The 26,216-nt window shown below is 35.1% G+C and overlaps 3 protein-coding genes across 9 annotated transcripts; 2 read left to right on the top strand and 1 right to left on the bottom strand.

The window, feature by feature from the left end:
* Positions 1-560: 560 nt before the first annotated feature.
* LOC109178689 (beta-adaptin-like protein A) lies at positions 561-7,967 on the top strand. Of its 2 annotated transcripts, none has more exons than XM_019328222.1 (11): positions 561-798; positions 1,353-1,915; positions 2,784-2,908; positions 3,231-3,429; positions 4,237-4,465; positions 4,864-5,030; positions 5,415-5,624; positions 6,100-6,210; positions 6,289-6,465; positions 6,792-7,238; positions 7,406-7,967. In XM_019328222.1, the coding sequence occupies exons 1-11, from the start codon at positions 762-764 to the stop codon at positions 7,694-7,696; spliced, it is 2,556 nt and encodes an 851-aa protein (XP_019183767.1). In that variant the 5' UTR covers positions 561-761; the 3' UTR covers positions 7,697-7,967. The 2 variants fall into 2 exon arrangements, with proteins under 2 accessions (XP_019183767.1, XP_019183768.1); XM_019328223.1 differs by having other exon boundaries at positions 564-798; positions 1,399-1,915.
* A 728-nt stretch (positions 7,968-8,695) lies between these two features.
* On the bottom strand, positions 8,696-11,929 carry LOC109178691 (protein Mpv17-like). Its single transcript, XM_019328230.1, has 3 exons — positions 11,478-11,929; positions 10,880-10,971; positions 8,696-9,413 (listed from the first exon to the last, which is right to left on the bottom strand). The coding sequence occupies exons 1-3, from the start codon at positions 11,631-11,633 to the stop codon at positions 9,005-9,007; spliced, it is 657 nt and encodes a 218-aa protein (XP_019183775.1). The 5' UTR covers positions 11,634-11,929; the 3' UTR covers positions 8,696-9,004.
* Positions 11,930-13,346: 1,417 nt separating this feature from the next.
* LOC109178690 (pentatricopeptide repeat-containing protein At5g25630-like) lies at positions 13,347-18,168 on the top strand. 6 transcript variants are annotated; one of them, XM_019328227.1, is made up of 4 exons: positions 13,347-13,564; positions 14,378-14,550; positions 15,415-16,095; positions 17,132-18,168. In XM_019328227.1, exons 2-4 carry the CDS (start codon positions 14,467-14,469, stop codon positions 17,948-17,950), a joined length of 1,584 nt encoding a protein of 527 aa, XP_019183772.1. In that variant the 5' UTR covers positions 13,347-13,564; positions 14,378-14,466; the 3' UTR covers positions 17,951-18,168. The 6 variants fall into 6 exon arrangements, with proteins under 6 accessions (XP_019183772.1, XP_019183769.1, XP_019183774.1 ...); XM_019328224.1 differs by having other exon boundaries at positions 14,397-14,550; XM_019328229.1 differs by having other exon boundaries at positions 14,397-14,550; positions 15,421-16,095.
* The last annotated feature ends 8,048 nt before the right edge of the window (positions 18,169-26,216 follow it).

Consider the following 26,216-nt stretch of genomic DNA (forward strand, 5'->3'; position numbering starts at 1 on the left):
GCTCTACTTCCACCCAGACTGCCGACCTGCTACTTCTTCTACGCCTGTTACGCTAGAGTGTTGGAGGAAAGGACAATATAGATGTGTTTTGGGAAAATCATTCTCAAGTTATTATTACTATTACTAAATAATAGTAATAATAATACATTTGAAGAAGAGAATATGAAAGAAGGAAAATAATATAATATGGAAACTTGGGACTAAAGATGGCCAAACCACCAAACTCGAGGGACCTTGGCTGGTATTAACTCTTTTTATATAAGTCAAATGACAATATTACCCTCCATTTTGACGGCTGAGACGGGAGGAAGTAACGGAAGGACGCTAGAAGGTAACTTTTGACAACTCGAAGGATGACGGATGGAAATTACGGAAGTTAGGGACCATTGATGGCGATGTCACCAAACTCGAGGGACCATAGGTGGTATTTACTCTTTAATATATTTTTTTAAAAATGGAGAATGGTATATTTTTTATATTTTTTTAATTAGAATACTTAGATGGGTTGTGATGTAACTTTTTAGTGTAATAGGGGGTACGTTCACAATTTGTTGAAGTTTGGGGCAATCGAAGTAGTTAGTAATTTTGTCTGAGCAAAACTCTTCAGTCACAAGAACCTGGTTTCAGATTCAATCGTTTGTTGTCGATTTGGCAGCACGACAGAGATCCATTCCAATCATAATCGCCAGAGCAAGAAGAAGAAGAAGAAGAAGAAGAAGAAGAAGAACACTGTTGAGACTTCAACATGGCTCCTCCAGCTAATGCTCAGCGATCGCCTTCTCCTTCTCAACCTTCCGGGTATCAATTCTCTATCTATCTCTCCGTCTGTATGTATATCCGGATGTGTATGCGTAGATGCATTATATACTGTTTGTCACCTTGTCTCGGATGGAGAACTCGAAGAGTTCCTTAATTTTTAAATTGCTTTTAAAATAGGGCCGTAATTGTCGTCAATTACAATAAGGAATGTGTTGAAATTGGATATTTTTAGTTGAATTCATAAAGCCTTTGTGTCAAACCATTCTGAATTGACCCTGGAAAGGGTCTTCAGTTGCTTCTGTTAATATGATCATTGAGCTTCGATTTAGCCTAAATTGATCCGGAGAAATTGTTGAGTTTATACTGCTCTGCAATTAATATTTCTTAGAGGCAATGGTTCTGTGTATGTTTTCTAGCTGTTGGGTGTATATGTATATGCTCGAGCTATGATAAGCTCTAGTTTGATGTGAATTTGGATCTTTTTCTGAATTGGTGATTACTGTATGTTTGTTGTTAGAGATTACTGTGTGTTAGGATGGAAAGGATTATTGGAAAATTTTATCTCTCGAACTTGAAAAGTTATGAAGATTCAGGTTATAGTGGATCTAAGAGCCATGATGCTAATTTTGATTTGGTCAGGAAAGGGGAGGTCTCAGATTTGAAAATGCAGCTTCGTCAGCTGGCAGGGAGCCGAGCGCCTGGGGCTGATGATTCAAAGAGAGAGCTATTCAAGAAGGTTATCTCATACATGACGATTGGGATTGATGTGTCATCGGTTTTTAGTGAAATGGTTATGTGCTCAGCGACCTCGGACATTGTGCTAAAAAAGATGTGTTACCTGTATGTTGGGAACTATGCAAAGAATAATCCTGATCTTGCACTTTTGACGATAAATTTTCTCCAGAGGGACTGTAAGGATGAGGACCCAATGATTAGGGGTTTGGCTCTCAGGAGTTTGTGTTCACTTCGAGTGGCAAATTTGGTGGAGTACTTGGTTGGACCATTGGGTTCAGGGTTGAAGGATTCAAATAGTTATGTAAGGACAGTTGCTGCAATAGGTGTCTTGAAGTTGTACCATATCTCTGCTTCAACTTGTGTGGATGCCGATTTTCCCACATTACTTAAGCAATTGATGCTTAATGACCCAGATCCTCAGGTCAGTTTATGTGTTTTTTTTTTTTTTTTTTTTTTTTTTTTTTTTTTTTTTTTTTTTATAATAAATTTTTACTGTTGGAAAATTCTCCACCTTTAAGAAACAGGGGAAATTGGCAAATTGACTATGTTAAATGTTGTTAAACTTGTTATGAGCATCTTTATACTATATGTGTAAGCAAAGTACATATACTTGACTATTGAACTTGGTTGAACCAAAAAATCAATGTTTACCAATGACTTAAGATTCAGTTTTAAATATATTGCCTAAGACTAACTTTATAAAAGTTAACAGTTTTATGAAATCTTTTACTAAAATTCATGCAGTCTAGCTACATTTAAGCCCTTTAAAGGTAAAACTATAGAGGATGAAGAGAAAAGGTGATTCTATATTTTAAGCAGCTCTTGGATATTTGAAAGGAAATCAGTATCCCTCTCTATGGTTAAGGACTGAAGTTTGAGCATCTGAAATCTGAACCTTCAAAGACATGCTTTCTTATTAGGATAATTGATTGAAGGTTGAAACTGCCTACATAGTTATTAGTTAGATTCTTAAAAAAACATCCAATACAATTTCATTAAAAGTATAATCTTTCATCTTCTAGATATAGTCATATATTGTATAGATAATTCTTCCACTTAGTTCATTCTTATTCTTATAGTGTAAATTGATCACAAAAATGGATGAATTCCAGTGCTGTAACATAGCTCCAACCTCTTTTTAAATAGCTGAAAGCACATGTGACCATTTTATTTGTTCAGTTGTTTAGATTCATGCATACATATATGTCCTGTACTTATTAAGCTTCTTTGATTAGACTTATAAATTCAAATCAGATTCCTGGACTGTATTCCTCTTTCTTGTTCATCAGGTTGTTGCCAATTGTTTATCTGCCCTACAAGAGATTTGGACTTTGGAAGGATCTAAATCTGAGGAAGCATCAAGGGACAGAGAGATTTTGCTAAGCAAGCCAGTTATATATTTCCTTTTAAATAGGTAATATTGAAGTGATATTTATTATTTTATTTTGTGGTAGGAAGATAAACCTTTCTTTATAAAGATCACATTGTACGTATTAGCATCAAAACTCTGATTCACAAATAACTTAACCCCCCCCCCCCCCCCCCCCCCCTCCTCCTCTTTCTTTCAGCACTTCCCTGCACTCTAGACTTGAAGTGTGCACAAAATATAATGCTCCTGTTTCCACTGTTATGATGCTCTTATCTCTCCCCTTTTTGTGACCCCTCTATCTTTGTTTTCATGTTTGGATATTTCAACTGAGGCATGAAAAATTTATTTTCTATATTGTTTTGTGTAGGATAAAGGAATTCAATGAATGGGCTCAATGTATTGTTCTCGAGTTGGTTACCAAATATGTTCCTGCAGATAGTAATGAGATATTTGATATGATGAATCTTCTCGAAGATAGGCTACAACATGCTAATGGAGCTGTTGTCTTAGCATCAAGCAAGCTGTTCCTACAATTGACACTCTCCATGACTGATGTTCATCAACAGGTGCCTATAATAATACGTGTTATAAGTGTTCCTTGACTGATGCAGAACTTGTCTTTATCAGAGTGTTTCCAGTGTTAAACCTTTTATTGATTTTCTCATTCATCTGAAGATGTCTTCTCAATCTTACTTTGCCACCCATACTCCATTAGATTTGACTCTGTTACTTGCACAATTATTATTTTCCTTGTTTTGTGAAATCCACTTGTCATTGCCATTGGTGCAGATATTTTGCACCAGCCAGTGTTCTGTTTTTCAGATCTAGACCATTCAAAACCTCTGGATGAAATTATGAGTTAAAAGGCCCTTTTCAGAGGTCATAAGTTTTTTACTTCCTTTCATAAATTTCATCACTGTTGCAAAAATCGCGCCTAGGCGCCCGGCCTCCTAGGCAGTCTAGGCGCCCGGCCTCCTAGGCGGTCTAGGCGCCCGCCTAGGCGCTCTAGGCGGTCCCCAGGCGCCTAGCGATTTTTTCAACATTGAATTTCATGAACAAAATTTGCTGGTAATAAAATCATTTTTTCTAATTGCATAATGGGATATCTATTCTAGTTTTTGGAAGCTGCAGAAATTATAGAAATTTGCCTTAGAACATTGGATAATTTTGAGTTTGGCTCTAGGGGAAGTATTGCTAAATTTGTTCTTGTTTAGAAGGTTCCTTTCATTGTGACTTCTCCCTCCCCTCTCCCTCCCTGTTTGTTTCAGTTTTAAATCATGTATCTTTTTCATATAAGCACTATGGGCATTATGCAAGCAAAAGATGGAACAATGCTGATTCATTAAATTTCCTTTATCTGATATTTCTATTAGGTGTACGAGCGCATTAAAGCCCCTCTACTTACACTAGTGAGCTCAGGAAGTCCAGAGCAATCTTATGCGGTATTAAGCCACCTGCATCTACTAGTGATGCGTGCACCTTATGTATTTTCATCAGACTACAAACACTTCTACTGCCAGTACAATGAACCCTTTTACGTGAAAAAGTTGAAGCTTGAGATGTTGACTGCTGTGGCAAACGAGAGTAATACGTACGAAATAGGTTAGTATGACATGAATTATTCAATTCAAAAATTGCTTTGATATCTTCCATTTTAATGCTTTTATGGTTCATTATCTATACCGGGTCTATGGTGTTCTTGGAGCTGCTACAGCTGAAGAAAGGCACTTATAATAGGAGCAGTAGAAGAAGATAAACAGAGAACGAAACATTTTTATATTATTCTTGAGTACAAGGAAACAACTTCCTAGGCTAAAGATTTAACTATTGATCCTTTCAGACCCCTTATTATATGTAAATTACTCCATAATATTTTAAGCAAACTGAAGGAAATCCCTATGTTCTAATCTTCCTCTGTATTTCTGTAATATTGGCTGTTTATGCTCCCCATTAACAGTGCAAATTTGTCTTATAGTTGACCTTTTTTAAATCCATTTCAGTGACTGAACTATGTGAATATGCTGCAAATGTGGATATTCCTATTGCAAGGGAATCTATTAGGGCTGTTGGCAAAATTGCATTACAACAGTATGATGTAAATGCTATTGTTGATCGGCTGCTACAGTTTTTGGAAATGGAAAAGGATCATGTGACTGCTGAGACTCTGGTAAGCTATAGATGTTATTGCATATTCAGCCGTTTGATTTCCAGTATTAGGTATAATATATGTACACACACACGGAGGTGGAAATTTTAAACCTTGCATGTTTTCTATTCACCCCTAGGCCTCTTCTGGTGTGAATACCTATAGCATCCCCTTTGCCCCTTATAAAAAGGGGGGAGGGGTGCGTCTTTTACTGTGTTGCTTAAACCTTAAGGGGATGATAGTTCCCCCAGGGTACTGGACAATCAAATTGTTTTAACCACCCCTAGGGCAAGAGTATATGCATCTTAGAATGTATATCTTGGTATATGATGTGTGTGTGAGTGGCATAAAGATTACATTATGCTACTAATGGCCTGATGAAAAGTTTTGAGCTTTCTCTTTTAGGTACTTGTGAAAGATCTTCTCCGAAAATATCCTCAATGGAGTCATGATTGCATAGCAGTTGTTGGGAATATTAGTAGCAAAAATATCCAGGAACCCAAAGCCAAGGCTGCACTTATTTGGATGTTAGGGGAGTATGCTCAAGACATGCAGGATGCTCCTTACATATTAGAGAGCCTTATTGAGAATTGGGAAGAGGAGCACTCTGCAGAGGTAATACCAAGCTAATTTTCACTTCATCTTTATTCATTGCAAACTTGCCATGAAGCAGTAGTGATTCACTGTTAGATACCGGCCTTTTTGACTAATGGTAATTCTGTGATGAAAACAAGGTAGTTACATGATTGGAAAGTCAGCAATCACATTCCTAGCTTAATTTCTTTTAGTAGGACACCCATATATTTACTTTCTTCACAAAGTTGCTTTCGCGTCATTCCTACTTCGGACAAGAAATCAAACTACTACATGCATTTTTCCGATTTGAATGGCATTTTCATGAGCCAAAATGTTGTTGATGGAACTTGCTTCTTATTCTTTTACATATTTTTTATTATTATTGAGCTTCTCCCTCTGTGAACTTTGTATCTCATGTGTTGCATACTTTCTGATACTCTTGTTTGACTATACATTCATGGGGGTTATTGCATTGCAATTGTGTTTACAGTAATTAGCACAATGTACTATGCAGGTTCGCTTACATTTACTAACAGCAGTAATGAAATGTTTCCTGAGAAGACCACCAGAGACTCAGATGGCTTTGGGTGCTGCATTGGCTGCTGGTATAAATGATTTTCATCAGGTCTGTACTAGAGTAGTGAGTTTTTTTCTGGTTTTGACTTGGTTATGTACATTTGCCCTAACTCCTAGACAATTGCAGGATGTTCATGACAGGGCTTTGTTCTACTACAGACTTCTTCAATACAATGTCTCTTTGGCAGAACGTGTTGTGAATCCTCCAAAACAAGCTGTTTCTGTTTTTGCTGATACACAAAGTAGTGAAATCAAAGATCGTATTTTTGATGAATTTAACAGTCTTGCTGTTGTATATCAGAAGGTAATTTTGATATTATTTTCAGGGATTATTATCAAGAATACTTCTGTGGTTATTGATCCAATGACGATGACACTTAGGAAAGATGAAAATGAACTTGTAGAAAGAACCCCGGTGATTTCACTTTAGCTGTACATGAACTGCAAATGTCAAATCAAAACCATTTTAGTCAGCTAGAAAGAAGAATGACATGAGGTCATCTGAAGGCTGAATCTGATTGTCTAATTTTTGTAATTTGCATGACATGGAACACGCCAAATCTATGGGAAAAAGTTGAATCTCTTGTTAATTAGTCTTTTTGAGGTTTACTAACACCAAAACTTTTGCAGCCTTCGTACATGTTTACCGATAAGGAACACAGAGGGCCATTTGCTTTCTCAGAAGAACTTGGGAATTTGTCTATTGGGGAAGAGTCGAATGATAACATAGCCTCACCTCAGACAGTTGAGGCAAATGACAAGGATTTACTTTTAAGTACTTCGGAAAGAGAAGAAAGCAAGGGACTAAGCAACAACGGTTCAGAATATAGTGCTCCAGCATCCAATGCATCTGCTACACAGGCTCAAATGGATCTGGTATCCTTAGATTACAAATCTACTACAAATGCACCTTCAGCTAGCTTCGCCATCGATGATCTACTTGGTCTAGGATTGCCAACTGAATCAACCCCTGCTCCTCCCCCTCCCCCTCCCGCATTATCACTCAATCCTAAAGCTGCTCTGGCTTCAACTGTTTTTCAGCAGAAATGGCGACAACTTCCAATATCAACATCACAGGTTCAGATAAAACTAATTCTGTCTGTCTTCATTTTCTTGCTTATGTATGCTATACTAAATGGATGTTGTGACAGCTGGTGAATACTAATCAATTATAAATCCGAAATCTTTTGACTTTTAGGCTTCCTCCTTTTTACGTCTTTTTGTTTCCTCTCTAAATTGTTCAGGAGATCCCCATGAATCCGCAAGGAGTGGCAGCACTAACAACTACTCAGGCCCTTATCAGGCACATGCAAGCCAATTCAATCAATTGCATCGCTTCAGGTGGTCAAGCCCCCAACTTCAAGTTCTTCTTCTTCGCACAGAATGCGAACGACGAATGCACCTATCTGGTAGAGTGCATAACTAATTCAGCGTCATGCAAAGCACAAGTAAAGATCAAAGCCGATGATCAGAGTACATCTCAGGCCTTCTTGGAATTGTTCCAATCAACCTTGTCCAAGTTCGGTTTATCCTAGGCATTCCCTGGGCTACCTCGGGTATCCTTAGAAGTAATCCTTGTTCATGTTCTTTCTTGTAATTTTATGTTTCAGAGAGGAATCGGAGAGTTCAACTGGAAAAAAAAAATTTGCAGAGGCTTTTGTTAATGCATTTTGCACTCCATTGTGCCTCCTGACATGTAATTTTTGCTGCTTTGGGATTTGATTTGTTTCGACTTAATTGTATGAATAAGGAATAGGTAATTTTGTGAGTGAAAGGAGTATATTAATAATCGAATATGCTTATAAACTTTAATCTTAAATTATGTGGCCACTACATTTTCACAAAATGGGGGTCATATATATTACTTTGACAAAATAAATAAATTAATAGTTGCTTTAATTTTTTTTATTTATCTTAAATAAAATTTAAGAAATTTTATTTGATCAAAATAACCTGCCAATTTCATCACTATTTACCTTAGTACCCACTACTTATCCTTCACTCCAAATATTTACTTCATTGCCAATAAAAAAAAAAAAAAAACGCAACTCGTAAGATTCTTAGAATCGCATATTGTTCCCAAACAATGGGAAACATGAAACAATTGTTATATCATAACTAGGGTTCATATTGCATTGTGAACCCTAATACAAAATTTTGTATCTTCAGTTAACACATTCTGTTTTTACATTTAACAATTTTTGCACATTTAAACAAATAACAACTTGGTAATTGTTGACACATAATATGATAACTACAGGTAAAAAAAGTATACAGAATGTGTCAACTATAAATATAGAATCTAACTTGATAATTGCTGATATATAATATGATAGCTACATGTACAAAAACTATCAACTACAAGTGCAAAATGTGTCAACTATAAATACAAAATTTGAATTATTTTTAGACCCGAATCTACAATGCAAGTATGCAAGGTAGATCCTGGTCCATGGTATAATTTGGCAACAGGAAACAGAGGAAAGATTCAAAATATTAAAAAACGAATGAAAATCAACACATGAAAGAAGACATGAGTTAAAATGTAAACTCAATTCCTGTAATTTGATTGGGTACAGAGTCACAAAAGAACAACTTTGAGAGCGTAAAAAGCCGCTCTTCTTATTAGGAAAGTCAGAGAAGGGAAATGTTAGCTATTTTTAAAATTGAAGTGAAAACTGTATATTAATAAACCAGAGAGCAATGCTATCACTTTACAAACACCATTTTTGCAGAGCCTTGAGTTGGCCCTGTAATTCTTCTTTAATCTCTCCGCTTTTACCACCTAAATCATCACATCATAGATCTGAAGAAAAATATTCTTTCTCGAAAACAAAGGACTTCTATCCACCTTGGCCTTCTTGTTCCTTTAATTTCAGAAAGGACGTGAACCATCGCTTCCATGCAGCATCTTGCTGTTGTTCAACCCATGAAAGAAAGCAGCTATCCAACAAGCAGAAAAAGTTGACATACAACAGTTGATACCTCACTGGAACAAAGCGGAAGTTGGCTACCTGGACAATTGGCCATACTCCTCCCTCCAGGATTAAGGCCGGGATAAAGTCTCTCTTCAAATCTTCCTTGACTTGAGGAGCAGTTTTTCCACTCGCAAACCCGATGTAACTGAAGAACACAAATAAATCCAACGGCCCGAATATTATTCCATCGAGTGCTACTTTTGTGGCAACAAATCGCAACGTTTCTGGTTGTAATTGAAGCCGCAACCTAATATATCGGTCCAACCCTTCATACCTGTTGAGTTGGAAAACAAGAACAATGTTTACATTGCTGGAAGCAATAATAATCTGCATGCTAACCCGTCCTTTTTCTTTCAGTTTGATAGGCCATAACCAAATAAATAATCTTATGCAGTCAACCAATGTTCCATGGAATTCAAACAATTCCATGAAAGATTGATTCAAAGTTTCTATGTTACTGAACAAATCTGAGTCACAGCCACAATAAGACCTATAGATACAAGCAGCCAGACAGGCCTCAGGTCCATGTCAGTCGTCAGACAGTGTACTTAGTAATAATGTACAAATGCAACATTAATGTAGAAATAAATGTAATGCGAGTTCTACTATGCGTACTCCGAAATTCTACTCCCTGATGTGGCAAACAATAATTGGTTATTTCATCATGTGGATCCACAGAAAAGAGTCTACATCAAGAACTTGTGAGGGAGAGTAAAAGTTGGGAGTATAAAATGAGAGTACACCAAGTATTTTCCATGTAATGCTATATTCATGTGAAAAGACATATTGAAATATATATATATATATATATATATATATATATATATATATATATACATACATACATACTATACAAGTCCATATGCAATCAAAGTATCAATGAAATACTATGTAAATACACTATAAAATTTATGGTGGAGAGAATCTATAACATAACTAATCAGATAAAGATTCGTAACTGATGATCATCTGAAATTAACAAATATATTTACTGGATTTAAATAGCAGCTTCTTTAGGCATATAATATTTCTATCATACCATACAAACTCAATAGTTTCCATGACTAATCATGAGTTGGCATTTCATTTGCTGCAAGTATGTCAACTAAAGCAAGAGCAAACGAGAAATACAGTATAGTAATACATCATATATAAAATAATTTTCTTCATTTTCTTCTGAGATTTGAATACTAGATACATGGTGCTGATATACTTGCACGACTTCCATTCATGATAACCCTTAAACTATGAACTCTTTTTTGTTGGGTCCATACAAATCCATGATAAAATATCAAAGCTTTTCTGCTTTGTAAAAGACATTCATATGCTATCTAGTAATTATATCCAAAGTGTGTAAGAGAGACTAATATCATATAAAGCTTATAAACTTTGATCTTCAGAAAGTAAAAGGATATTCAATGATACATGTTTTAACCCTTTTTTCTAGATGGGCAGATGAGTGCACAACGAAAATTGATCAGTTAACTTCAAGATTTAAAAATAATTATTATTAAAAAAAAGGAAATGAAAAACTCATTATCAGTATGCTCTGAAATGTCATGCAAGATTGCAAGTACACATTTTCTGAAGAGTGTATGTCCAAAGTACCAAAGTAAACAAACATTTTCACCTACCAAACAGAGATTGATAATTTTTTATACCAATCCAACATTTTCTGGAAATGAATATTTATTACATCTTGGATCTACAACTAGGAGAGAGATGGAGAGAAAGACTAACCAGTAGTGACCAACTGGTCCAACAAATGCAAGGCCAAACAAGCTTGTGGTAGCAACTCGTCTCCAGTTGATCTTAAATTCTTTTTCTTCATCCTTCAGCATACATAAATTTATTATATGATTACATAAGCAAGGTGATAACACTCACAAATCAGAATGTTGAAAATTTTCTAACAAATTAAGGCACAAATTAAAAACCAAGTTGCAGAATATGAATCTGAGCCACATTCCGCTAATTCACTCAAAAAAGACTCAGTTACAATGTAACATCATCAATGGCATACAATGCATTGTACATCTACAATCAAGAGGCCTGTAGCTCAACTTCTTTTCTTTTTTCAAGCAGACAAAATCATGCCCAGCTAGGGTTCATTCATACTACACCCATGTTTAAAAAGCCAATAAAGTTTTCATTGCATAACCTCTAACCAGAAAGCAGTAAAAGAAAATTAGAAAACAAACAAACCCACAAAATACACAAGAAATCAACACACACCCATAAATACATAATAATGCCCATTTGCCACAACGATAAGAAACATCAAAGTTATCAAGAATAAATAAAAGCGGCCAAATAGCAGATCAATAGGGTTACTTACAGAGGGAAGATTGCGGCGAGTCCTGGCAGTGTAATGAGTGACGGCCTGTGCAGAAACATCGCCCAAACCCCAAATCACGCCGGAGCTGATGACCTGCGTCTTTACCGGATGCACCGCCAAGCAATTCTGGTACCATTTCCACGCTCTCAACAACATGGCATCCAATAATTACTCCCTTCTCAATACTTGTTTTCTCCTTTCCTGGATTTTGAAGATGGTTTTCGCGGTGGACGTTGGACGGTTACAACTTTCACCGTTCGACAAATGGCGGAAGATTCCTCTCAAATCTCTATCCGAGCTCTGAATTTTGGCTTCCGATCAGAATCTCCGTCTCAGTTCTCGTTCCGATTTGGGAACGGAAATTGGGCAAAAACTATGGTGGGTCGCCGCGCTACTTTGTTGTGATGAAACGAAAATGATTTGTGTAATGGACTTTTTTTTTGGAAAGTTCAAAACCTCTCTTTAATCGTGCGTTGTGTGTGAAGTCTGTTTTATTATTTTAAATATAAATTATTTATAGTTTTTTAAAGGAATAAATTATTTATAGTTAATTGGTGTCAATAATTATAAAGTATAACGTGCGTTCTGTGTGAAGTCTGTTTTATTGTTTTAAATATGAATTATTTATAGTTTTTTAAAGGAATAAATTATTTATAGTTGATTGGTGTAAATAAATTATAAAGTAGTAAAGTGTTACTCCCTCTGTCCCATTTTGCATGTCTTACTTTCCTTTTTAGTTTGTCCCAAAATGTTGTCCTCTTTCCAAAATTGAACATCACCATCATTCTACTTTTTCCCAAATTACCCTTATGACTTTTGCTTTTATTCTCAAAAGTGAAAAAGTGAAGGGCATAATGGGAAAATACATAACATTTACTTTAATTCCTTAAAAAGCGTGCAAAAAGCAAATGAGACAACCAATTCGGGACGGAGGGAGTACAATTTTGAAATTCATTAATTAATTACAAAATAAATTTGAGTAAATGTATCATAAATTAATTAGATTAAATTATTGAATATTTTTAATATATTGATACGTATAGTGTTGATTTGTTCATATTATTTTTTATTAATTTGTTTATAGAAGATACTCGACAATTGTCATTGGTGTAACGATGTTAGAAAAATGTTATTGTCATCAATAATCATCATGTGTTCAACATAAAAAGTCTTTATGCTAGCTACTTGAACAAAATAATATGTCACTCAAATAAGTAATAGCATGTTGAATAAGTAACAATTATATATATATATATATATATATATAATCAATTTAAGTCGATTAAAAAATAGTTAGGAATTGCGGCATATTTGACCACCGAAATTGGCATCACTAATAGTTTCATCGCAGAACTTTAGAGTCTTGGGGGGGACTTCTCATTGTCAAAATCCGTGGCCTCGAAAAGATTGTAGTGAAAACTGGCTCGAAAGCTATGATTCAAGTCTTACACAAGGAGATAGCGTCCAGATTAGAAGCCGATACATTGATTACGAACTGCAAGGCTATTGTGGATCAATTCTAAGATTGTGAGATCATCTACGTGCTATGTGAAGGGAATCAATGTGCAAATTACTTGGTAAACATGAGACAAAATAGTCATTGGATAACATCATCAATGTGCAAATTACTTAGTCAACATGAGACAAGATAGTCATTCGAGAACATCGATTCTAATTCATCCCTGGATGGTGTGAGAGATATTCTGAAGCACGATGTCAAGAGTATTACCACAAGATAATCTACTAAGCTTTGGAACCCCTTGGTCCCTCCTTTGCAAAATAAAAAATAAAAAAATTAAATATTTTTTGTGTGTCTAAAAAATATATTATATTTGTTGTTAAACATCTTGCAGTAATTGCGCCACTATTTTTAAAAGAAATGTTCATACCGTTTCTGAATAATGTTCATTCCCTTACAATGGCGGATAACGTAATTATCCAATTTGTCACCCTCATTTTATACTTGGATAACATTTCAAAAGATTCGTCTGGTCTCAACTCTCACCCACCATGCCGTGTGGTCTTCGCTATTTCTACTTCCAACAAATTCCTCTGAAACTCCCCTCTCTGTGAGCCAGCAAAAGAAGGTAGACCGTCTTCCTTCCTCTTTGTATTTCAAGAATCATAAGCACTAACACTTAATAGTTATGGAGTATTGGGTTCTCTTTGTTTTCCCATTTCTGAGAGTTGTCTTTAACTTATGCTGGATTCTTGATGGTTCATTGATTTCAACGAACCACTGAGAAGAAAGGGATTTTGTTCATTTGTTGAATGAATTCTGAATGTGGGTGAGATGGATTTGTCACGGTTTGGACGCTGGAAAGTGGAAAGATTGCTGATTTCTCTGTGAATCAATTGGGTCCTCATTTTCTCTGATGACATGGTGAATGGTGATGCTTGCTGTTGAATATATCAGTTTATAAGATTATGGGTTAGACTAGCTAATTGAGTGGATTCAGTGTGGGTTGGCCATGTGTATTATAATCCAATTGAGTGACCTTGACCGATGGTATTAGAGATTGTTATGTCCACTTTGTGTTCACCGGGTGTTTGCCCGTGGTATTGGTGCCATCCGAAGCTTTAGTTTCAGGGGTAGGGTCCAATTCAATTGCAACTATATTCAAAATAGTCCGATTGTCCCCTTGATGGGGAGTATTAAGCATATGTGTTTGTAAGACATCTGGCCAATTGTGCATTATAACCCATTTGAGTGACGTGGCCCAATCTTACATTGTAACACTTTGAATCTCGGTGCTTGGAATCCCTTTGGAAGTTTGATAGCAACGCCTCAATCATTGGAGCGTAAAGTGTTATTGTTATCACATGTGGGCAGTAGCTTACAAGTTTATCAATGAGTAGATAATTGTTCAGTGGATCTTTTCCTTGCTAACAAAGCTCAGTTCTCATGTTTTTATGTAGTGTGTAAAGCCTAAGTGTGGAGGGGGCTTTGGAGTTTCAAAACCATACTGTTTATTTGGAGAAGTTTGAGATGGGAGATTCTCTAACACAGAAGACTCCTAGAAAAAACCCTAGAGAGACAACACTCATCAAGAAACAACGGGTTCAAGCAATGGTAAATTCGAATTGACATATTATTTGATTTGATTGGTTATAAGATAATCATACTTCAACATTGCTAGATGGTGGTTAAAATTGTTATACTTCCCCTATCTGGGATAATTTAATCCCGGAAATACCCGACAATCTTCGAGAACAGAAATTGCAAAATTTGAACTTTGATTTGCAGTCACTAATTAAAGCATTTGATTACTCGATAAGGCAGGATTTTCTTGCTATGCAATGTAATCATAATAGAGAAATTTTGCCTTTTATTTTGGAAGAATAAATAAAAGTGAATTAGGACTGTTATATTCTTGAGTCTAGTTCCTATTGTTTCTGCCACTAAGCTAATTTATCTTGCTGCCTAAGCTTATATTTGCTTTCCTTTTCGGGATTCTGGGTGAAGAAGGGCTAAAATTAGATTTTCCCATTTGGGCAGTTATCGGTCACTCAATTGGGTTATAATGCACAGTCACACCACACTAAAAGATTGAATCCAATCGATTAACTAGTCGTTCTCATGGCCTTATAAAACCATATGTTCTCCCACTTATATTTTCGATGTGGACTCTTAACAGTAATTATGTAAACAGATCTTGAAAATAAAAGTTGCTATCTGTTAAAGAACCTTAACTTGGAAGAACAATGAAGGTAAACGAATTGTATGCAGGAGCATTGACTATGATGATTGTTCTAAATTTTGAAGTCCTGTTTTGAATATAATATTTAGCAGGAGCATCAAAACCAAGCAAGATTTTAACTCTCTCATTATATTATTTAAATTAACCATTTTGACACTGTTATTATGGTGAAAAGAATTGTAATATTGTATACAGCTAACCAATACTAAAATCTAATAGTTTTGTTAATTGTGCAGGAAAAGTCCGTAGAAGATGACATTCAACTGCAACCAAAGCTGGATTCTTCTCGTTGTACCTTTTGCGCGAGTGGAATTAACTGCAAAGCTGTTCGTCAAAAATCAAAACTGATGAATATTCTTGGAGATAGTCGGAAACCCGAGGAAGCCCTATCAGTTTTCGATAGCTTGATCGAAGGAGGTCATAAACCATCTCTAGTAACATACACCACCCTCTTATCTATTTTAACAGCTCTGAAGCGCTTTAACCACGTACATTCAATTATCTCGCTTGTTAAAGAAAGCGGAAGGAAACCGGATTTACCTTTCTTTAATGCTGTTGTTTATGCATTCTCGGAAGCTGGGAATGTGAAGGAAGCTATGAAAACCGTATCAGAGATGAAGGAGATCGGGATAAAGCCTACTACCACTACTTTAAACTCGTTAATCAGAGGTTATGGGATTGCTGGAAAGCCCGAAGAATCTCTCGAAATAATGGAGCGAATGGTTCGAGAGGACAATGTAAAACCGGATGAAAGGACTTTTGGCATCATCATATGCGGGTACTGTAAAGAAGGAAAAGTAAAGGATGCTTTAAAGTTTGTGTACTGGATGAAGGATTTTGGAGTGCATCCTAATGTTATCATTTTCAATACACTGATCAGATCCCTTGACATATCGGATAGAGATAGTATCGACGAGGTTAGTTTTCATTTATAGCTTTTTTCAATTGTTTCCTAAATTGATGTTTGCCTTCTCTTTTTCACATAGATGTAGAGCAAGTGAACTTAGTGATTGATTGTCTACTGGATGATATATGGAATTGGCAATATTGTTTAATTTCTTTCTTTTAAACTTAGAGCAATACTATATGGACTCCCATTTGGTTCATCTCAAGTAACCACCACACTGCCCGGTGGTTGGCTTTTTGAACAAATTATATTAATGGGAGCATGACACTTTTTCTCCCTAAATTATATGCTTATAGCGCTTTTTCCTCATAAATTATTCATGCATCCATATTAGCCCCTTAATTATTTTAAAAGTGACGATTTCCCCCCAAGTATTTCAGTTATTTTTCATCTCCAACAAATTATTGCTTATATACGGGAATCAGAATAAATACGAAAGGGAACAGACACCATTTGTAAATTATAATTATAATATGGGAAAATTGTAATTTATGCATTTTCATAATATGCCAATTATCAATGTCACTCATGAATTATTAGTGGTGTAAATGTTGCCCCCAATTTTCAAAACAGAACATATATTGCCCCTCCCCGTACCGTACGGGAAGAAAATTGAGGGGCAACATTTACACTACGGGAAGGGCAATATATGTACAGTTTTGAAAATTGAGGAGCAACATTTACACCACTAATCATTCAGGAGTGACATTGATAATTGGCATATTATGAAGTGACATAAATTACAATTTTCCCTTATAATATTTACAAATGGTGTTTGCTCTCATTTATTTTGATTCTTACACATAAGCAATAATTTGTTTGAGGAGAAAAATAAATGAAATACTTATTTTTAAGGGTAAAAATGTCCATTTAACAGAAAAGGGGGAAAATTCATCTTTTAAAATAATTGAGGAGGCTAGGATACATAAATAATTCTTGGGGAAAAAGTGCCATTTTCCCTATACTAATTTTTGGTTATCAATAGGACTGTTAATCTGGTATTGAATTTTGGTATAGAAGAGATAAAAACACCAAACTTTTTTCAGGTTCTGACATTGATGGAAGATTTCGGTGTCAGCCCTGATGTAACTACATTTAGCACGATAATGAATGCCTGGTTTAGTGCTGGATATATGGACAAATGCAAGGAAGTGTTTGATGACATGGTGAAATACGGAATCAAGCCCGGTGCCTTTGCATACAACATTCTGGTGAAGGTATATTTGCATTCCTCGGAGCCAGAAAAGGCAGAGGGTGTCCTGGCTGACATGGTTAAATCCGGGATTCAACCGAACGTTATAAACTTCACGACTGTCATTAGCGGTTGGTGCAGAGCTGGTAATATGGACAATGCAAGGAAGGTTTTCGAGCAGATGTGTGAAAGCGGGATATCGCCTACTTTGAAGACGTTTGAAACCCTAATCTTGGGCTATGCCAGAGCAAAGATGCCTTGGAAGGCGCGGGAAATGATTGAAATCATGAAACGGTTTGATGTTCAGCCGGAGAGAAGCACACTTGTTCACGTCGAAAACGCTTGGCTTGCCAGAGGAGGAAGCAACGGGGCGAATCAAATGGCAAGCACGATAGACAAAGACCGTATGAATGTGGAGGCCCCGGATAAAGTCTATAAGAAGAAAGGTGCCCACCATCCGGGCTCCAAACTCTTACAAATACCTAATGTGGTTACGAATGGTAAAAAGAGAGATGTTTCGGCATCAAAGAGCCCTCCTCACGTTGCCACTACGTCTATACATCTCGGTTCTGGATTCAGAAAGCGCGCTCCTTTTGTTTGCCAGAGGCAGTTCCAAGGGCAACATTTCATGTATTGTCAAGTTGGACACTCCTGCACAGTTTTCTTCAACTGAAGAGGGATGGTTATTGAATTTATTCTGTTGTGAATAAAGTTGTAGGTAATGTTCAATCTTTGTTAAGTTTTGTTGGTCATTTGACTATTGTTACTCTGCACTTACCCTTTTGTCCATTTGTATTTGGCTGCTGTGCATCTACACAAAATCATGTCATTAATTTGTTGGAGTTAATATTCAATTTAGTTATGTATTATAGTGGTTTTTCTAGATTTAGTTTTAAGAGCATCTATATTAGTGGTTTTTGCTTAGTTTTTGAGGAGATCTTGGCAGCAGTGGAAGAGAGAGAATGATTGAAATCTCCATTCATGATTGTGTGGACCATATTTTGTAAAGTGTAAAATGATGTACATTCAGTGCAAAAATAATGTACTTTTAGTATATTAAAAATGTACATTGTATTCAGGAGATGTACATTATTTGTATACTGAGTGTACATTAAATTGTATAATGTACATTCAGTACACAAATAATATACATTTATTATATTAAAAATGTACTTTTTGTTATGATCCACACAATAATTTGCCAAAAATCTTCCTTGCAAGAATTGGTTCTTAGTTTCTGAAGTGGGCCCCACCAAATATGAAAATTGGTTGCTTGAGACGCAACAACACCTAGTCACACTTGCAAAAAAAACCCTTTAAAAACTATACGTATTGAGAATGCTCTAAACGTTTTTTTTTTTTTTTTTTTGGGTGCATAATCGGGTCTTAAGTGACTTCACCTAATTTAAAAAATTTAAGGAAAAGGGTCAAATAGGCCCTCAAACTTTTGCTCAAAAGTCAATTAGCCCCTCCAACTTTTTAGAGAAGCAATTACACCCATGCACAATGCATTTTGATGCAATGAAACTCAAATACAGGCCTGCTATCATAGGTCATTGCAGATCTGACCACCTTTCAACATATTTTCAGGCAAAAAAGTGACCGCCGACCGGCGTCACTTTTTTGCCTAAAAATATGTTGGAAAGTGGCCGAATCTGCAATGACCTATGATAGCAGGTCATTTACCTGTATTTGAGCTTCATTGCATCAAAATACATTGTTCATAGATGTAATTACTTCTTTAAAAAGTTGAAAGACCTAATTAACTTTTGAGTAATAATTTGAAGGTGTATTTGATCATTTTCCTAAAAATCTAATGTCACAAAACTATATTAGCTTGCAATGATTATTAATTGATGAATTTGAAGCACTCAATTCTTTACCATGTGATCACAAACAGTAATATAAAATTATAGTTACAAAATTTAGTATGAAAATTTTCAAGTGATTGCAGATTGCTACGAAGATCTTCAGATGTATCACGTGCTGCACGTGAAGGAGGAGGTCTACAGTATAGCTATTGGCCTGGGATGATGGCAGTTTTTGTTCTTCTGCAGTAAATAACTAAATACTACGGAGTAAATAGTATGGTAATCAACATATTTGGTTAGAATACAAGGGGTGTATTCAATCATGACTTTCATAGAGTTTTAAAGACTTTTATGAACTTTAGAAGTTTGGAGGTATTCAATTCAAACTTTTAGAGAGTCTTTAAAAGTCAGGCGGTATTCAATCAAGATTTTTAAAGAATCTTTAAAAATCATGTGGTATTCAATTAAGACTTTTAAAGAGTCTTTAAAAGTCATGTGGTATTTAAAAAGTGATGAACTTTTGTAGAGTTTTTAATTTTAAGACTTTTGTAGACTTTTCATTCTCAAATATGAATAGTTGAAATCCAACCAGCAACCCCAAGATTTCAAATTTTCTTTCTAACAACTTTGAATGTTTTCTCTCTCTATTTAAACTTTTTTTTTCTCTCTATTTAAACTCTATAAACCTATCTAAATTCAATAAAATTGTTTTTTTCTTCATTATTCTATATTTTCCTCGTACATAAACTCTACCAATTTTCTCTCTCTTCTAAACTTTAGAACCTTCATCTAAAAATTTGAAATAATATTATTTTTACTTCATTATTGCTTGTTTATATTGATTTTTTATTTTTTTCTATGAATTTTTTATCCCTAACTTTCTCTAATTCTCCCTAAATACATGAACAAAGCAAATTTTTCATCGTCAAATTTTAGTATATGTTTCATAATATTCATATGAATACTTATATATTTTAATTTTTATTATTTTTATGTTTATATTCGTAATATATATTTTTCATTTTTTTAACAAGTTACTACGAATAGCGAATTATTGTTCGCAACAACAATTTGGGGTTGCAAACAGTGGCACCTTGTTATTGTTTGCAGTCTCAAATTGCTATTACAAATAATAATTTTTTACGTGATGCCTAGCAATATATCAAATATAATTTTATATATATTATTAATATTAGATTTTTATTTTTCTATTTTATGCAACCTATAATTATATTTTTAAATATTTTATTTGATCAAGTCTTTTATTATAAATTTTATTCTTCAATATTGTTATGAATTTATAATGAATTTTTTTTTTTTTTTTGTTGATGTTTGTTAATAATATATATATATATATAAATAATTAGCATACTAGGGATAAAAATAATAATGTTGAGAATATAATGTTGATGCGGGTGAAGAACTATATAATAAGAAGAATTTTATGATATATTATAAATGTTTTGTAAGAAAATTGTAAATGATAAGAATCAAAATAATTGAAAGTTTGTAAGGATGTATTCAATTTAGAATTTCAATGACTTTTGTAGGCTTTTTAAAATAAAAAGTTGATAAAAGTCTGTAGATGTTTTTTATATAGACTTTTATAGAGTCTTATAAAGTTTTAAAAAGTTTTGAACGACTCTATGAAAGTCAATCAAAGTTTATTAAAATCTATTATTTTAAAAGTCTTTAAAACTCTACAAAAGTCATGATTGAATACACCCCTCTAAATTTGGGTGAGGGGTTTTAAAAAAAAAATAAATTTGGGTGAGTTAAAATGAAAACTAAGGTTGTTTTTGGTTCGAATATGGGAATTGACATCAGAATAAAATCAAATACTTGATAATTGGAATGAGTTTTGGTGAAAGTATTTTGCCTGTTTGTTAGTACGGTGAAATTGAAATGATTATCAATATTGATGTTTAGTTATATACAACCCTATAATTGAAATAAAAATTTTAAAAATATAAAAAAAAAAACAAAACAAAAAAAACAAAACAAAAAAATCGAGGAAATTGATCTTAAGAGTAATGATGAAATATGTGTAATGCAGTGAGGAAGCCGATAAAGTGAGGAGAGATGAGTGAGGATGCAACGAAATGAGGAAGGATAAGGTTGAATTAATGGCATGACATAGACCTGGCAATTATGGACACGACCCGTTAACACGACACGAAATCGGACACGAAAATAACGGGTTAGTGTTTAGCCTTAACATGTCCCGGGTCGTTAACGGGTTGACCTGTTAAGGACCCGTTATGTTTCATGTCTTAACGGGTCGACCTGTTAAACCTATTAAGAACCCAGTTAACCCGTTAATATTATCGTGTTGACCCGTTTACAAGAACCCGTTTATACAAACCTGTTTAGAACCCGCTAAGAACCATTTCATGAATGAGATTACAAAAGATATCGTAAACATGAGTACATGACTAAGGATGAATTTACTACATTAGGCTAAAATCCTACACCAATTATTGATGTTCAACAATATGAAGTTTGAATTTTTATTGTGTTCAATTTTATTCTAAAACTAGCATGGACTTCTTTAATTATGATTTTTGGATGTTATTTTATCATTTTATGAATGTTATAAATTGAATATTTTTTTAGTTTGTTTGATGGATTGAATGGTAGGTTTTATTTCTTTTATATATAACTTAACTTAATTTTTTTTAATATATTAATAGATTTAGTGGGTTTAAACGTGTTTCGTGTCATATCGTGTCGACACGACCCAAAATCTATTGACAAAATGTATATATCGTGTCAACCCGTTTAACCCGTTAACAAATCGTGTTCGTGTACGTGTTACAAATTTGAACTCGTTAATTTTATCGTGTCGTGTTCATGTTTAGCCTTATCGTGTTCGCATCATTATCGTGTCGACCCGTTAACGAACCCGTATACACGAATTGCCAGGTCTAGCATGATACAACCCAATAGGTAGCTAAAGTGACAAATGAGCTCTCTTTGTGGGGGAAAATTTTAGGATAACCCGGGTTTGATTCCCACAAGTGTTTGGTGTCAATTCCAAATTTAGTCCCAGACTATCGTTTTTGCCATTTAACATCCCAGACTATTATTTTTGGACATTTTTCGTCCTTTTCTTGACTTTCTCTATTTTTAGTAAGGGTATTTTTCACCGTACTAACAACACGAGAGTACACAACACACAAAGATAAGCACGTTTTCTTCTCAAAACTCTGCTCCTACTTCTTTCTTGCTACTGTGTTTTGCCCGTGCTCTAGTTCGCCGGGTTCGTTCGTTTGGGTGCTCAAACGTCGAACCGTTGTACGTTTTATCCTGGGAAACCTAGGCCACAACACTCCTAGCATTTTTGGGAGGTGGCAAATAAGGTTTTAAGAAAGACAGGCACTTTGCCTAACTCGTACTATTCTTTCTTCTTCTCCTTCTTTCTTGTTTTGGATTATGCTCTAAGCAAAATCTGTTCTCCATATTTGTTTTGCCGTTGGATTGGACTCATAATCTGAGGATTATTTGTTCCAATTTTTGGTTGATATATATTGGTATATCTTTTTCGTATATATATATATATATATATATATATATATATATATATATATAACCGTTGGATCCGTTTTATATATATTTGTGTGTATATATATATATTTCGGATAATTATCAAATAATAGTTTATATACTTGTGTGTGTATATATAAATATTATTTTACGATATTAAATCGATTTTGGTTCATTATCACCAACAATCTTAAAACCTTATCTTTTTTGATAATGAACAAATCGGTGGATTCCAAGAGTATTGGATCCCTGAATGTTGCTCGTGGTGCACATTCAAATGGTCGGAACGACAGCGAAGTTGCACATTCCGTGATGCCGGTTGACGGCAGCAACGTTGGAAATAATATTTCCATGGGAGTTGCAAGAACACACGATGGTGCTCCAGAGAACGTTGGTTCACGAACCGGTAGACCCGTGGCTAATGACACACAATTGGTACCTATTGTGTTGTCTAGTGGATTGGCTAAAAGCCATGAAGGATCCTATGATGGTGTAATCACTACTTGGTCTGAGGACTATTGTAGTGTAACCAATGTCTTCAACAATAATCAAAGGAAAGGCAAGCGGAAGCTTAACTTTCAAGAAGATTATGAGAAGAAGGAAAAATGCCACTATGAAGCGAACCGTCATCCTGGTGAGAAGGTTGAGGACAATTTTGCTATGTTTAAAACATGTGGATGGTTGGACGAGTGAGGTCACAACCAAGGTACCCCCGATGTGCGCTATGGACCACCCTTTGTGGAGTGGATGGTTGAGAATGGAACGAGGCACACGGGTTCGAAGGACTACTACATAGGAATAATGTAAATTGGTTTCCAATGTAGTTTTTCCTATTTATTTATTTGTTAAATAAATGTTGTAGTATCCATGTGATACATTTTTTATTGTTGATCGAATAAAAAATGAATTGTTCCATTGAGCTATTGAATCATAGTACATACGAATTATTTGATGAAATAATGTTAAATGTATGAAATGGTTCAATATGGATACCTAGTGCATGAAGTAGCATTATTTGGAAAATGCTAAAATGGCTTAACGGTCGGAACGAAATGTAACAAGCGTGTTACATGTTGAAATCCCGTAGAGAACTTCGGTTCTGGTTCATGTAGAACCATAAGGATTTCAAGGATCAATTTGTCAAAAATTGGGATAGCTATATAATCGTGAGCGTCACAGCTCAAGTGTTGAATATTTTAATTAATATTCTGAGAACGATTATATAAGCTTGATTCAACTAGTCGAAAAATTTGGTTGATTTGTTCTCGTTAATTGTGTTATAATTAACTTGATCAAAAATTCCAAATTATACTAGTATATTTAATTTGAGACATTGTGTTTTGGTGAATAGTGTTTTTGTAGCACTAATGGAAAGTGCAATTTAATTTGGCACCTTGAAGTGGAAATTAAAATACTGTAACCGTGCTATTAAGCACTAGGTAGAGTGCTTAATTAGGCACTTTCGGCCACTTGGTGGCTGCACCTTTAGGTGTTGAAAACTTAAGCATTTGGTGCTTTGGTATAGCAATAAAGGTGCTAGAATATGATTGGTCTTAATGCGAATCTACTTAGCTTAAATCTTTCGTATGTGGCTAATTAAATTTAGCATTGTAAAAGTGTTATGTGATTAGCACGAAAGGAGGTTTGGTTAATTGTGGAATTAACTAATAATCCTAGTGCTAAGTAACACTGGAATTATAAATTAAGCAACCGAATGTTGCTGTGAGTTTATAATTTAAAGCAATAGAGATTGCTTTGGAATCGGTGCGTTAGTTTGGCAGTAGTAATTTGTGCTTTGTGTAGCATGTTTCGTGCTTCACTACTAAGCACTGATTCGTGCTTCAGTTTCGGAAGCACTGATTCAGGTTTGTGGCCTTTTGGTCAAAACCGAATAGATTTGTAATGGCTAATCTGTTAGCTTCTACAAGATGTGCTAACGTGTAGCACATGTTTATTCTTTATAAGAATAAAAGAGAAAAACCAAATTAATCGTGGATTAATGCGGTTACGAACAATCGATGTGGTGGAAAAGAAACACCTATTGGTGATTTCGGCGCAAGCATTGGTATCGTACTCGAGCGTACGACACGGTATTCACCTCAATCGAGCGTTGTTGCCGAACATAAATATCAAGACGTTGATAAGTTCGGGTCTACCTCAAAGTATGAGGGGTGAGACAATACTTTGGACAAGTAAGTAACTTTTAAATAAGGTTACCCACATGAAATTCTTATGAATTATAAGTATGTAGAAAGTTTTCATACTAATGCCTGAAATGTGGGGTTGTCTTGCCAAAGGTGTGTATTGGTTCTTAGTACACAAGTCCTAGGTTTTTGACGTATATAAGAACACGATAAATTGAATCAAGAAATTCATTGTTCTTTAGAAAATATATCTCTGCGAAGGTTCAATATCGGACCTAGCATGTTGAAAGGAACTTTCGACGTAGCTATGGTTGAAAGGTGTGAAAGAGAATCTGAGTTCAAAGCTAGACGTAGCAAGAGCTAGGATTGAAAAATCCTTTGGTCCAGATTTTCTGACGTACATGCTAGAATGTGACGTGCATATTCTAACTTGTTTACTAGAAAATAAATTGGATTTTCTGACATGTTTGTTAGAAAACGAGCCTCGGACGTATGTAGAAGCGTTGAATTCTAAAAGTGGACCAACCCGAAAGAGGCTATAGAGAGTGAAGTAGATTCTATCTTAGAGAATCATACTTGGAACTGATTGTTCTTCATCCATGTTGCAAAACCTCGGGATCCTAAGTGGATCACTAGTCGGAAGATAAAACCAGTTGGTTATTGAAGTAAAATGGCCAGACTTGTAATTGTAGATTACATGCAACACGAGTGCCACAGTTACTTCGATATATGTTCTCTTGTGATGAGAATGAAATCCATTAGGACGATACCTGCCAAGAGCTACTTAGCAAGACTTGGAAGTTCATCGAAATGGATGTATCGCTTTCTTAGTAGACATGGAACGACCTGAGGGTTTGTGATTCCACGCTGTGAAAAGAAAGTGAGTAAGTGGTGAGATCATTGTCTGGTTCAAACAATTGACTTAGTGTTTGGCATGTGAGTTTGATCATACAATGATAACCAACGAGTTTAGTATAAATAAAAGTGACTAGTGAGTCTACGTATTGCGTACGATAGACGATGATATCACTATTTGTCTATACACAATAAACTCATCGTGGGTAGTAACGATCAGTTGATCAAATCTACCCGGAACATGTGAAAGTTGAGACTTGACATGAAGGATATGGGGTTGACGGATTTAATCCTCGGGATTAAAATTTTGAGAAGACCGTATGGTCTCGTGGTAAGTCAATCTCATTGTGTTGATTGAATCCTTGTAAAGGATGATAATCAAGTGGCTTGGACACCGTTAGATACTAACGTATAACTGGCCGATAATCACGGAGATTGTTATTCTCACGGAGAATATATTCAGATTATCAGTAGTTTAATCATATCAAATGGGTTGTACTAGGCCGAATATTGCCTTAGCGGTTAACGAACTCGGTAGACATACGAGTAACCCTAGTGTTACGCACTAGAAGGTAATAGTGGA

This window comes from Ipomoea nil, unplaced genomic scaffold, assembly GCF_001879475.1.
Source record: "Ipomoea nil cultivar Tokyo-kokei standard unplaced genomic scaffold, Asagao_1.1 scaffold0865, whole genome shotgun sequence".
Taxonomy (NCBI): Eukaryota; Viridiplantae; Streptophyta; class Magnoliopsida; order Solanales; family Convolvulaceae; genus Ipomoea; species Ipomoea nil.